The sequence below is a fragment of the Emys orbicularis genome, chromosome 2 (assembly GCF_028017835.1).
Source record: "Emys orbicularis isolate rEmyOrb1 chromosome 2, rEmyOrb1.hap1, whole genome shotgun sequence".
Taxonomy (NCBI): Eukaryota; Metazoa; Chordata; order Testudines; family Emydidae; genus Emys; species Emys orbicularis.
The window spans coordinates 235,104,595-235,119,588 of record NC_088684.1 but is presented as its reverse complement, the minus strand read 5'-3'; the positions used below and the strand labels follow the sequence as shown (position 1 = coordinate 235,119,588).

Genomic DNA, 14,994 nt, shown 5'->3' with positions numbered 1-14,994 from the left:
TTGTGTAGACATGCCCTTAGTCTCATTGGAACTCACCCAGCACACTGCGAAGTTGCCAGACCAGTTACATGAGTTCTTTATAGGCATTTTAATGTACTAATTCGTGTACTATTGTGAATTCCTCTGTTATTCAGCTGGACTTCTTAAAAGTTCGTGACTAATTCAAAGGAATCTGGAGTGGGAGAGGTGACTTGCTATCCTGGAGTGGTGCTATTCAATACATTTCACAGCCCTTAATCAGCCCTGAAGAATACTTTTCAAATAGTGTTCTTGTTAATAAAATAAAAACTTTTGCCTTTATTATGCTATAAATAGGTTAAAATCACCACTGCTTTGATGACTTTTAACCAATATATGTAACTATTCACACTCCAAAAGCTCTTATCTCAGGGATTTTTTTAAAATGTAGGATGAATAAGTATGCAATCTCACCTCAAGTAGAGATATCTAGTCATAATTTTTTTTTTTAATTTACACTGTCCATTTGTAAAGGCAAGTTGTGCATGTGTAATTGTCTGGGGAATTGGGGTCTATGTGTGTTTAGAGTTCCTGGAATGTCTCATCTGAAAAATAACTCTGGTTGCTTGGAAGAGATTGTTTGGTAGGATAGAAATAGAGTTCTAAATTTTACATCGTTGCTAGAACATTGTTCAATACAAGACTGAATTCCAGTAGTTTAATTTCAAAGACCTTATAATGTATCTATATATATAAAGCAGGGGTAGGCAACCTATGGCATGCATGCCAAAGGCAGCACACGAGCTGATTTTCAGTGGCACTCACACTGCCCGGGTTCTGGCCACTGGTCTGGGGGGCTCTGCATTTTAATTTAATTTTAAATGAAGTTTCTGAAACATTTTAAAAACCTTATTTACTTTACATACAATAATAGTTTAATTATATATTATAGACTTATAGAAAGAGACCAAAAAAAGTTAAAATGTATTACTGGCACACGAAACCTTAAATTAGAGTGAATAAATGAAGACTCGGCACACCACTTCTGAAAGGTTGCCGACCCCTGATCTAAAGTGTGACTAAGGGACCCATTTTTAAACAAATCAGTACAGCCATGCTAACAATGGGGTCTTTTCCACTAAAAAATATCCATAGCCTGCCAAAGAACATGTGCTGGATAGCTGTATGCAGACACTGGCTGTGGAACAGGACAACCTATTTTAGGTAGGTCATCTTCTAGCATATAGCCACAACTTAAAAAGCCATCGTCAGAATTCAGGAACCACAGAGCCTCCCATATTCTGCACTAACTGATTTCAGACTTACTAGTGCCTGTCCATCCTTTTTTTAATGTTAATTATTTAAAAAAATGGTAGACGATAACAAAGCAGCACAATTGTAAATCAACTAAGTGTATAAAATAATTATTTCACAGCTAGTACAAGAGAAATCAGAGATAGGAGCAACACACATTAATATGTTATCTGGACAAGAATGTACAAGAAACTTTTATTTATCTAGGAGTCTGACTGCTTCTGTTATTTTATTCATATTCCAAAAATGGGAACCAAATCATCAGCCTGTATTAGGTCCTGTTGTCTGGTCATCTGAGTTTTTACATGATTAGAGATTTCCATGCTCTTCTGTTACAGTACTGTCCAGGGGTTCTTTTCCTGTATGCAATCTGGATGAGACATGTTAAGATAGTGATGAGTTTCTGAGGTGTGAGTCTTAATATTTGTCTTTTAAAATAAAAGTTAATTGTATGAGAACATAGGCGGTGGTGGGAACTTTTAATAGGGTAGTTGCAGTTAATATTTATGTTATGGTTGTGCTCTCTTGTGCTGAGTGCTGTACAAACATAGAAAAGAAACAATCCCTTTCCTGAAGGGCTTGCAATCAAAGGGAAGTGGAGCTGGATACAATGTACCAGCAAATTAATATGGTGAATAATTGCCACAGCTGTGGTAGTTACATGAAGCACAGTTTTGGTTTATGGTGGTAGAAGCAGGGAGTGGGGGAAGGACCAAAAGAGAAAAGAAAAAGCCTGATGTCTCCCTTAAGAGGAGATAACGTTTCTGTCTACTAGCAGCAGTTGTTCTTCTGGTCCAGTAAAAAACTGCTGTATTTTTCACAAAAACCTCCACAACGTAAACATGGCAGTTACATTTGATCTCTCATGATCATGAGCGCAAGGCAGTATAAATCTCGCCCCCTCCCGTCACCCCATCTTTAGTGCTCCAAATGCACATGGAAGGCATAGGGACTAACCCTCAAACCCTGTACCCGGAAAGGGATGGGGATCTAGTAAAAAGGGTTCAGGCAGAGGAGTGGGTGTGGGGGTGCTTGGGGGCTCTACACTGGCAGAGAAGCGGGGTGTGATGTACTCACGGAGGAGGAGGGGGGTATCAGGAGGGTTGCGGGAGAAGAGGTGCAGGGGAAGGGGGAGGTGCAGGAGGAGAGGGCTGGGGGAGGGTACAAGGGGAGAGGAGCAGGTGAAGGGAGAGTACAAAGGGAAGGGGTGCGGTGAAGGAGCGATGGGGGGAGGTAAAAGTGAAGAGGCTGCGAGCAGGATGGGAGGTGCAAGGGCTGAGAGGGGCAGGCACTGACAGCTGCTTCCCCAGCCCCGTGCAGGCAGGGCCGAGAGGACGGACACTGACCTCCAGGTGCCCAAGCCGCAGGGGTCCCCACTGCCCTGCTCGGAGCCGGGCTCTGCCTCTCCCTGCCCCTGGCGCTGTGGGGGCCCAGGGCAAGCAGCGCAGGGCTGAGGTGGGGGAGGTGCGCGGTGGGCTGGGTCCAGGGGCAGCTCCCCGGCAGCTTGGGCTGCCCAGCCACTTGCCCAATCAGCATGCGAGACGAGATCTGCGCCCCCTGCCCAGCCCACTCGGGCGGGGAAACGCCACGCTGCCCTAGGGAGACTCAGAGCAGCAGCGGTGGCGGCAGCAGGACCCCTCCTCCCCGGCTCCTCACACACTCCAGGAGCCCCTCTCGCTGCCGCAGCCCGGGCTCAGCTCCAGGGGAGGATGCTCTGGCTCTCCAGCAGCAGGGCTCTGGCCAGGGTTGGCTCCCCGTTTTTTGCTGCTCCAAGCACAAAAAAAAAAGGGGGGGGGGGAGGGGCGGAGTGCCGCCCCTTGGAAAGTGCTGCCCCAAGCACATGCTTGGAGCACTGGTGCCTAGAGCCGGCCCTGGCCAAGGTGATGCAGGGCAGCAGCGTTGGGGGGGGGGGGGGCGGGGAATAACCACCAGGCATGGCCTCCTGCTAGATATTTGTTCTGTTTCTGAATTGAATTCATGTGTTGACGGGGCGTGAAGCCGCCCCCTGATCTCTGCCCCTCGCCCCTGCTAGCGCAGCCCTCGCTGAGGCCGGAGGCAGAGGCGCCGAGCAGCTGACGGCAGCGAGCCGAACTCCCCGCCTGCCTCGCAGCCGCACGAGGCCTGTCAGCATCTCAGGCCCGGCGCGCGCCGCTTCACGCGCCTCGTGAGAGCGGGCACCAGCGCGGTCTGGTTTCCGTGCGCATGCGCAGGGCGGGGAGTGGCGCGGTCCCTCCCTAACTTGCCGGGTAGGCGGGCGCGTGTGCGTCTCTCGGCCCTGCTGCCTCTGGAGGTTGCAGCACGTGCGCGGGGGAGGGGGACTCGCACTCGCTGCGGGTAACCATCACCCCCTCCCCGATTCGAGACCTGTTGCCGCGACCGGTGCTGCGCTCCCGGGGTTAATCCTGGCCGCTGTCGCCGGGGATCGGGTGCAATATGTGGCGGGGCAGGCGTGGTCTAAGGCCAGCTTATGCTTCCTCCCGTTGGCCTGCTCCCGCTTGGTTTGGTGCGCCCCAGGGATTGGTGTGAAGGGCAGCAGCGGGGACGGCTTTTTGCAATTCCTCTTGCATGAGTACTGGGAGTCAGGCCCCCTGCAAGTAGGGTGACCAGATGTCCCGATTTTGGGGTCTTTTTCTTATATAGGCGCCTATTACCCCCCATCCCCATCCTGATTTTTCACATTTGCTGTTCGGTCACCCTACCTGCAAGAGGCCACGGATCGCCAGGATCCACTCCCACTAAATGCTCACAGCAGCTTGGGTTCACAGCTTAAAAACCAGGTTACAGGGGCCCTTTCCAGTAAGGGCAGCTAGAGGAACTCCATGTAAAAACCAGTTGGTTTCAAATCATGGTAAACTGCATTGCTGTAAACCATGCTAAGTAAGCTAGGAGCTTGTATTGGTGCAGCTGCCATAGTCAGATGAAGGCCCAACAGGAAAAAGTTGAAATGCGGATTAATGATCAGACACTTTAACATATTTTCTGGAAGTTGGCAGTTGAGGCAGTGGTTTAGGACTATTAAAATGAACAGACAATTCTTTACTGATGGGATCTCTTGAAGATTGTATTATACTTTTTCTATGCTACGGTTGTACCTATACTAGCAACGGTTTAGGTAAAGCAGGATTGTCTCTGGGGAAGCTGCTATTTTGCCATCTAGATTAGAAGTACAGTACAAAGCTGTTGTTTCCATATGTCTATGCTTAAAATACGTATGCCCTCTTTACACACAGTTGTAGATTTGATGGTAACATTTAGATGCTATTAGGCTATCCTAAACTGTATTCATACAATTCTAATCAGGGAAAAATCCTCCAGGTTATTAAATACAGTTCTTCTAAAGAAGCCCTCTGCTTTCCCATATATATTGGGGGGAGGGGAGGAGAATGGCACCACTATTAATTTTGATGTCTTTAGGAAAAATGTCCTCTCCTTCCTTTGTTGGTTTTGATCGCATTATTTAGTGGACAGATTCTATTTCCAGATCTACAGTGTAATTAAATTGCATTTATAACTTGAAAAGAGACTGGAAAATGGCATTGTGTGGCTCCATGCATGTCTCTGAATTCCAGATTGATTTTACTAGTAAAGTGGTTATTTGTCTAAACTTGAAACTCTGCAAACTTAAACTAGAATCTGAAAACTAAGTCTGGCTCTTTCTGGTTCCTGCATCACCAGTAATATAGATCCAATACATAGGACTTAATTTTTGGCTGGGTAAGCAGATATGATTGTGAATGTACACAGGTAGTAGATCTGTTGAGCAAGAATACTACTGTTACATTGTCATTTTTCTTGGCATAATGACACTTTTAATTGCTGGTGCAGGTGAAAAAGATTTAATAAGATTGCCATCTCAGTTAAGGCTTTAACAAAAAAAAATTGTATTAATTTCAGCTCCATTCAAAAAAATAAGAGAAACCATGTTTCTCCAGTGCAAAGTATGAGACTGTTAGGAAAGAAGTCCTCACCAATTCCTGAATATACAGAGGAATCACATTCAATATAAGGAGGATAAAAGTATTTAAATCAGGGTTTTAAAAGAGCGTTAAAGTCACATTTTTCACATCTTTTGAAATTGGTGCAAAATCTTACCATATTTGTATTGTGATCGTGCCTGGAGGCCTCCACCAAGTCAGAGCTCCATTGTGCTAGATGCTGTACAGACATATTAAATGACTGCCCCTTCCCCAAATTCCTTACAGTCTCAAAAACAAGATCTACCCAATGGATGAGACCAAAAAAGGGGGGGGGGAGGGGAGGGTTGGTGAAGGTGGGAGAAGTGGGGTAGCAAAAATAACAGTTAATGAAACATTTGATAATAGTGCATAGTTTCAGAATTCAATGTCATTAAAGGTAACAAGGCTTTGCTTTTAATCTACACATATACTGAAGCAGTTTTCATAGAAGTTTTGAAATATTTTATGGGTGTCTGCAGATTCAAATCAAGGCCACAATATGCAGAGCTCAGTACAGGACCAGGACCCAACTCAGTAAATTATTACGTTCCTTAATGTCTACTATTAGGTTTAACTCCAGATGTTTTGTAATGTTTCAGGATTTGTCGTAATGGATGAAAACACAGGATACAATAAAGGTACTGAAGGAAAATAGATTGTTTCCTTTGTTAACACTGAAATTCAGAATTGATATAAAATATTTTTTTTCCCTCCCAGTTGAAGATGCGGTTGGTTGTCATGTTGAAGATGCTGTGACATTTTGGGCACAGGTGATGTAAAAAAACCTTCTTGAATAAGATACTCTAATAAGGTGTTTGTTTAATCTAGTTTCACACAAAAATGGCAGGGATGTACTTACACAAAATTTAAAATGCCTGATGGGTATATGAATGGGACTTGGGGTAAAAAAGAAACTACCTTAGGTTCCAAAGTTGAACATCCAACAATGTGGTTAAAATATTCCATCCAACTGTTCAGTTGCTTAATACTGACATAAACAGGAGTCACATATTGCCTTCTGAATTGGATTAGAAAACTATTGACCATCAGCCAACTCAAATTTTGCATGGACTTATTCTATTCAGTGTACAGTAGGTCCTACATAAAAGCTTGAATGTTAGAACTATCGATGTTGGATCAGGAATAGTATGGAAAGTTGACCTTGGGGCCTTTAAAATTTTAACATGACTAACTTTAACATTCTAACAAAACAAAAATAATGGAAAAATCTATTGTGATTCTCAAGTTAGAATGGGAAACAGCACACCAGGTTGGAGGTTTCTGTAACTTTTTGTGGCTTTTAATGAGAATTTGGTCTTTGTTGCTCATCCCCAGGTACATATACTGTATAACTTTAAACAATGGACATGCTATCTTTTGGGGGTGTAGGCGATGCCTGTGTTTTGTCAGGTGTGTGGTGTTACAAGTAAAACTTAAGATAACTGAAAAATTAGGGGAAAAATTCAGATTGTCTTATTTTTACTTTGTGCATTTGACAGGACTTTGTTTATAGTTAGTTTCACTTTCCTTTATATAGCCAATATCCCTAATTCCTCATGTGGGCACACAGTGGCAGGAAAAGCAACACTTAAAATAGAGTAAATTATTGTAAAATCCAAAATTGGTAGGGGGACTCAGTGGCAGATACAGTACCTGAAACTGCTTTTAACTTTTTTTTTTAATTCACTAGATATCATGTTGATGGTGTCCTTTTTAATTACAGTATTCTTAATTACTTGGAAGTCTTTTCAAGTATTGGCTTAATTGTATATGTAGTCACAGACTCATTATGATACATGAGTTTATTTAAACTACTTATAAGAAAACAGTCAATGCATAAATTTGTAAGATCATTCGAGCTATCACTAGTAATAATTTCTTTCTTTAGAATTTGAATTTATGCATTCTGCAACAAACTCCTAGAATTTTTCTAGTATTCTGTACCCTACTATTCTTTTATGCGAGTCATTTTTATTACACTAATTTTTTTCTCTCCCTCTCCACACTCTGGATTTTCTACACTTTGAACTTAAAATAAAATATAATAGTTGTCTCATCTTCTGTAGTTGATATAGGTTTTTACAACTTGGTAAACTGAAATACAATTAAAAGGTCTTGTTAACATCAGTCAAACCAAACAATTATTCTTACAAGTAAGAAAACAAGAGATTAAAAAAGTTGTTGCCTTTTCCCATAATGTTGGAAGAGGAGTGTTACATACATATTCCCAAAAATATATGAATGCTCACATTATATGAGTTTTTAAATCACATTTTTTGCAAGATCTCTTATGACTGTAGTTTTCACAAAATCTCTAAAAAAGTTAAGCTGTTAAAGTAAATATTTTTTTCAGACCAATTTTCTGCTAGAATGACATCTCACCATAGTACCTCGATATAATACGACCCGATATAACACGAATTCGGATATAATGCGGTAAAGCAGTGCTCCGGGGGGGCGGGGCTGCGCACTCCGGTGGATCAAAGCAAGTTCAATATAACGCGGTTTCACCTATAACGTGGTAAGATTTTTTGGCTCCCGAGGACAGCGTTATATCGAGGTAGAGGTGTATGTTCCCTAACCCCTGAAAGTCGCTTTCCAGTGTTGGAAAGAAATTGCAAACAAGCTTGTATATACAGTTCAAAATTTGGAAGGTGAAAGTTGTCAGGGCAGTGCAGTGGTGTCAGGATTAGTAGATGTTTTGACTTATTTATTGGCTTTTGCAACAGACGTTTAAAGGCTTTCAAATGATAGCTAACACTTTTCACTCTCCCCTCCTACTTCTTAGAACATGAGTAGAAATAATGACATCTTGAAATTAAGTCATGCACTGGCTGAAGTTTGTCCTCAGGCCAACTCAGTTTTTGGCAATCCTGATTTTACTAAGGTAAAGGTAGGTGTGTGTGTGTGTGTGTGTGTGGAGTGTGATTTTTTTTTTTTTTTTTTTTTTACACATATGTAAAAATCTTTATTCTACACAACTGATTTCTTAGATGTTTTCTTGATTGATTCTTTTATTGTAATATGACTTTTATTCTCTCAACTAAAAAATAAACCCCAGATATTCAGGGGAAAAAATGTAAAATAGAGTACTAGTGAAAATTTTCTAGGGCGTGTGTTTATGTATATGTTTATATTCATGCACAAACTTATATGCTACTTAGATTTACCTATAACTTGCTTCATAGTAGACTACCTCATCTCCTGAACTGCATATGTGTACAGGTAAATTAGATTATTCTTATGATCACCTTTTTGATTTCATTAAAAAAATAAAATCCAGAAATCTCTACGATATTGTGGTTGGCATTTACCTTCTTCATAGCTATTATTATTGTTATTTATTATTGTCAGTAAAACTGTGTAGCATGGCTGTCATAACTATAAAGGGAAGGGTGACAGCTCTCCTGTGTACAGTGCTATGGAATCCCTCCTAGCCAGAGACTCCAAATCCTTATACCTGTAAAGGGTTAAGAAGCTCGGGTAACCTGGCTGACACCTGACCCCAAGGACCAATAAGGGGACAAGATACTTTCAAATCTTGGGGGGGGAAAGGCTTTTGTGTGTGTCCTTTGTTTAAGGGGTTGTTCGCTCTTGGGACTGAGAGGGACCAGACATCAATCCAGGTTCTCCCCATCTTTCTAAACAAGTCTCTCTTATTTCAAAATTGTAAGTAAAAGCCAGGCAAGGCGTCTTAGATTTACTTTGTTTTCTCAACTTGTAAATGTACCTTTTACTAAAGTGCTTATCTTGTTTGCTATACTTTGAACCTAAGACAGAGGGGATTCCGCTGAGCTCTTTAAGTTTGATTACCCTGTAAAGTTATTTTCCATACTGATTTTGCAGAGATGATTTTTACCTTTTGCTTTAATTAAAAGCCTTCTTTTTAAGAACCTGATTGATTTCTCCTTGTTTTAAGATCCAAAGGGGGTTTGGATCTGTATTCACCAGGAGCTGGTGAAAGGAAGGAGGGGGGAAGGGTCAATTTCTCCTTGTTTAAGATCCAAGCAGTTTGGATCTGTATTCAACAGGGAATTGGTGAAAGGTTTCTCAAGGCTTCCCAGGGAGGGAATTCTTAAGATGGTGGCAGCGGACCAGAGCTAAGCTGGTAGATAAGCTTAGCAGTTTTCATGCAGGCCCCTACATTTGTACCCTAAAGTTCAAAGTGGGGATACAGCCTTGACAATGGCACATATAGCAAAAGCTCCACGAATCCAATGCATAACATGTTTTGCAGCATGATAAAACATTTCTTCAAAGTATAGTATTGTATAACTAGATGTATTGAGGATTATATATTTTGAAGCCTCCAGCGTATGCTGGCGTAGGAGACAGGATACTGGGTTAGGTGGACTGCCACTCTGTTTCAATATTGTGCAAATATCCAGATTACAAACTGTTGAAAAATAAGTGTTCTAATGGACTGTGGTATATAATTTTGAGGTGCACTTATGCTTACAGAATGCCACTTTCTCTTCTGATCTACAGATCTACGGTGGATGTTTTTCTGAAGATAAATGCTGGTATAGATGCAAAGTACAGCAAGTGATCAGTGATGAAAAGGTAGGAAATATATTTTAGGATATTATTGTTCTTTACTGCTGAATCACTTTTAAAAGCAAATATATGGAAACAAAAAATAATATACTTCTGAGGCTTATCGTTGCCTAAAAAAATCTAAATCTGTTGTTACTTGCCTGGGGCATACGTTAAAGCAGGGGTGGGCAAACTACGGCCCGTGGGCCGCATCCGGCCCGTCAGACCTTTTAATCTGGCCCTCGAGCTCCCGCCGGGTAGCGGGGTCGGGGGCTTGCCTCACTCTGCGCAGCTCCCGGAAGTAGCAGCATGTCCTCCCTCCGGCTCCTACGTGTAGGGGCAGCCAGGGGGCTCCCTACACTTCCGCCACCCCAAGCGCTGGCTCTGTAGCTCCCATTGGCAGCAGTTCCCGGCTAATGGGAGCAGCAGGGTGGTGCCTGCAGACGGGGCAGCACGCTGAGCTGCCTGACTGTGGCTCCGCGTAGGAGCCGGAGAGGGGGCATGCCGCTGCTTCCAGGAGCTGCTTGAGGTAAGCACTGCCTGAAGCCTGCACCCCTGACCTCCTCCCCAGCTCCCTACCCCAGCACTGATCCCCCTCCTGCCCTCTGAACCCCTCGGTCCCAGCCCAGAGCACCCTCCTGCCCCGCAAACCTCTCAACCCCAGCCCCACCTAGGGTGACCAGATGTCTCGATTTTTGGGTCTTTTTCTTATATAGGCTTCCATTATCCCCCACCCCCTGTGCCGATTTTTCACACTTGCTGTCTGGTCACCCTAGCCCCACCCCAGAGCCCTCACCCCCCTGCCCCAGACCTGATCCCCTTCCAGCCTTCTGAACCCCTCAATCCCAGCCTGGAGCACCCTCCTGCACCCCAAACCCCTCACCCCCAGTTCCACCCCAAAGCCCTCAAGCCCCCCCCCAACACCGAAACCCCCTCCCCCAGCCTGGAGCCCCCTCCCACACCCTGAATTCCTCATTTCTGGCCCTACTCCAGAGCCTGCACCCTCAGCCGGTGTCCTCACCCCCTCCCGCACTCCAACCCCCAATTTCATGAGCATTCATGGCCCGCCATACAATTTCCATACCCAGATGTGACCCTCAGGCCAAAAAGTTTGACCACGTATGCGTTAAAGTGATAAGTTCTTTTGGAAGCTTGAAGTTGATGGGAAGATTGGTACAGTGTGTGTATCCCTTTGAAGTGACACACACACACACACACACACACACACACACACACACACACACACACACACACACACACACACACACACACACACACACACACACACACACACACACACACACACACACACACACACACACACACACCCCCTAGAGTAACAGTTGCCAGTGTTATCAAGCAGCACCATTTCACTTCAAAACGTCTGAGAAGAGAAAATGGGAGTTGGGATCTGGCTGATAACATTCACCGAAATAATATTAGAGCTGATACTTATGGCTTTCAGGTGACTTTTTTTTGTTTTTGTTTTTGTTTTTTTGTTTGAAGCTCCCAGGCTAGGGTTGTTTGGTAATGTTGATGTCCAAACACAAGAGGTTTATTACCCTCACTAGAACTGGTGATATCCACTCTGGCTCATGCCCTAATGATTTGGGAGCTTCCTTTAATTTCACCTCTGCCCTTGAAGACAGCCTGATTTCACAACTTTTCCTATGTCATTTCATAGCCAGATTTAAAACTGGAAAAATTATCAGTGAAAAGCTGTTTTGTTCTTGAAACTAAAGATTAAATTTAGAGTGAGGTGCTAAATTTGGGATTTTTCCCTAACTCAGTGTTTTTCAAAGTTACGGCATGTAAAGCAGTGGGTCGCTCTGGTCAGCACTGCAGACCGTGACATTAAAAAGTCCCATCAGCGGTGCTGCCCAGCTAAGGCAGGCTAGTGCCTACCTGTTCTGACACCGCGCTGCACCCCGGAAGTGGCCAGCAGCAGGTCCGGCTTTTAGGCAGGGGGGCCACGGGGCTCCGCATGCTGCCCCCACCCCGAGCTGCTTGCGTGCCTCTGCCTAGGAGCTGGACCTGCTGCTTCCGGGGCACAGTGCGGTCCACGGTGCCAGGACAGATGGGAAGCCTGCCTCTGCACCTGGCTGCGCCGCTGACCGGGAGCCGCCGGAGGTAACCCCATGCCCTAACCCCGCTCCTCAATCCCCTGCCCCAGCCCTGAGCCCCCCCAAACCCGGAACCCCTTCCTGCACCCCAAGTCCCTCATCCTCTGCCCCACCCCAGAGCCCCTCCCGCACCCCAACCCCCGACCCAGCCCTGAGCCCGCCTCCCAAACCTGGAGTCCCTCCTGCACCCCAAAACCCTCATCCCCGGCCCCACCCTAGAGCCTGAGCCCCCCCCCCCAAATCGGAGCCCCTCCTGCATCCCAGACCCCTCATCCCCGGCCCCACCCCAGAGCCTGCACCCCCAGCCCAGAGCCCTGATCCCCTCCTGTACCCCAACCCCCTGACCCAGTCCTGAGCCCCCCTCCTAAACTCGGAGCCCCTCCTGCATCCCAGACCCCTCATCCCCAGCCCCACCCCAGAGCCTGCACCCCCAGCCCAGAGCCATCCCCCCCAAACCCGGAGCCCCTCCTGCATCCCACACCCCAACCCCATGCCCCACCCCAGAGTGCCCTCCCACACCCTGAACCCCTCATTCCTGGCTGCAGCCCGCACCCCAACCCCCTGCCCCAGCCCTGAGCCTCTTCCAAACCCCTCATCCCCAGCTCCATTGGGTCACGGGCATCAACAATTTTCTTCAACTGGGTCCCCAGAAAAAAGTTTGAAAACCACTGCCCTAACTTATCCCCTTTATTAAAAGAGATCTCCAAATGTAATATGAATATATATACAAATACATGTACATACTTCCCAAAAACTCAAGCTGCTAGCAAGCCAACACTTTAACTATTAGAGGAAAAGTAAGACTGAATGTGGTTTTTCATTTAAAAAACATTGGTACACAAACTGTTGAATTAACATAAGCAAATTGTAAAAACACCTTAGAACTTGCTTAACCTTTGAAATGTCCTGCTTTTCAGACCTACTTTTAATCATCAAATATATCTCCTTTCTGGAAATACCATAAAAACTGTAGCGTGCACTGTGAGACTTGAATGGGCTGAAGTGGACTAATGAAACAATGAATGGATATTTCTAAAGATTGTTCTGAATTTTTTTAAAACTGTATACTTACTTAGTAAATATTTAGCTGTTTATGCAAGGTATTAGAACAAAACTGCTGAAGATTTCCTTTGAGAAGCCTCTTGTAATTTCAGGCACACTTATTGCCTTTTGTATCACCATCTTACTGTTTGTTTTTTTTTTAAATATATCTGATAGCATTTTTTCTTCAGATATCGAAACTGTAAGATACTTATTAGTTGTTTGTCAAGGTCTTTTGGCACCCGTCAATTGGGAGCTTGTTGCACTGAAATTGATAGTTTTGTACTTGAGGAGAGGTGGCAATTGCTTCCACTAAATGACATCATTGTTCCCAGCTTATGGTAAGGGATGCTATGAACAATGATTATTCTATACAGAATAGATTTACACTGGAAGAGATGAGGGTAAGAAATGTTCAGGATTTTTAAACAGAAAATGGAAAAGCTTTGACCTTGAAAACACATTATGCTGACCATAAAAATGGCACAGTAACTTAGGACAACAAATTTTATATTTGTAAATTAAGATTTTATTTTTAATTTTCAGTTTTGATGGTGTAGTTTGAGCTGTGACTTCTCCTACCTAGTAGGTTTGCTTCTATAAGGGCTTAGCTATCTTTTCTGTATATTGTCCTTGATCAGATGTAGAACTCCCTTTAGGACTTGCACACTAGGATCACAAGTGATATATAGTCCTCTAAGTACTGTATATTTTAATACATACTACTGTAGTAGACTTGTAGCAGCTATGCTTATTTATATTTGATATTATTGCCACAGTGTCAGGTATTATACATTGATTATGGAAATTCTGAGATTCTAAATCGATCAGAAATAGTTGAGATTCCAGAGAACTTGCAATTTCCCAACATTGCTAAAAAGTATAGACTCTGGGGACTACAGATTCCTCCTGATCAAGATTTAAATCAATTTGACCAGGTAAGTTATAGACTTCTAAATGCGTGGATGATGAACTGTGTAACAAATAAAGCCAAACTATCTACATCCTTTTTCATCCGAACGATTTTTCATCCTTAGAAATCCATAAAAGATGAATGGTGAGAATGTCTTTACCCATCAAGCTGAGACTCATGGGGGATATCTGTAAGATAGTCAAATCTCTCACCATTAATGAACTTTAAAAGCCAAAATGGCCATCTTAAAAAATGAGTGGAGATGCTATCTAGATAGCCAGTAGTAGGTGGAGGATGGTCTTGGGAGCTCTAGGTTCTGTTCCTGGCTCTGTCACAAACTCTCTCACTAGACCAAGTGACATGGCGCTCTCTCTGTTTCAGTGTCCATCTTTAACAGGAAATAATACTTCCCTAAATCAACAGGGAAGTATTCCCTGTTGGAATGGAACATGAATCCATTGATGGTTGTGAGTTGCTCAGGGATGATGATGATGAGTGCCACAGAAAATAAATAAATTAAATTCATTGGAAAGAATGCTGGGTTGATGGATGGAGCTAGAAAAATACCTGCCCTCTTGTCATCAGTGAGTGTGAATTTGCTTCCTCTTTGGCACTTCTGCATTCAACTGGTGGTTTAGAGGAGAATCGGGAGATCGTTGTTAATCTTATAGTTGGAGGTAGTAAAGCCTCTAGTAAAGGCTGCCTAACAAATTCCATTGTAACCCACTGTTTCCAGTTACTTATAACTGTGCCAAACTTTAACTGTTAGGGCTAAATTTTTCCATATTTGCTCTCTGCCTCAGGCTGAACTTCTTTCTTTTTTTGGGGGGGAACATCAGCAAAAACAGCTTATTCAAAGAAATGGCTGAGTTAAGGGTGTTTTTTTTTCTCTGTTAAGTTGTTTTCAGCCACTTCTTTGAAGGGCTGCATCACATCCCATTCCTCTCAGCCTTCAAACCTGCCAGTGTCTGACACTAGCAATCAAACTAATAACTGCAGTTCTAGCATTCCTAACTTTTGAATGCTTGATTTTTCAGTCTTGACATTTCAGTGTTGATATTCACAATGTAGATGTTTATATGTAATAATGTAATGACATTTGCATTCCATTTCAAGTGGTAGATATGTAGCTGATCACACATTTTTATATCAT

At 43.7% G+C, this 14,994-nt stretch overlaps 1 protein-coding gene across 1 annotated transcript in view; it reads left to right on the top strand.

The window, feature by feature from the left end:
* The first annotated feature begins 5,829 nt into the window (after positions 1 to 5,829).
* Positions 5,830 to 14,994, top strand: part of STK31 (serine/threonine kinase 31) — a 117,991-nt gene continuing 108,826 nt past the window's right edge. The window contains exons 1-5 of the mRNA XM_065400074.1: positions 5,830 to 5,866; positions 5,946 to 5,998; positions 8,017 to 8,115; positions 9,717 to 9,791; positions 13,708 to 13,866. Coding sequence (XP_065256146.1) covers positions 5,839 to 5,866; positions 5,946 to 5,998; positions 8,017 to 8,115; positions 9,717 to 9,791; positions 13,708 to 13,866 — 414 coding nt within the window. The 5' untranslated portion in view covers positions 5,830 to 5,838. The remainder of the gene's footprint in view (positions 5,867 to 5,945; positions 5,999 to 8,016; positions 8,116 to 9,716; positions 9,792 to 13,707; positions 13,867 to 14,994) is intronic.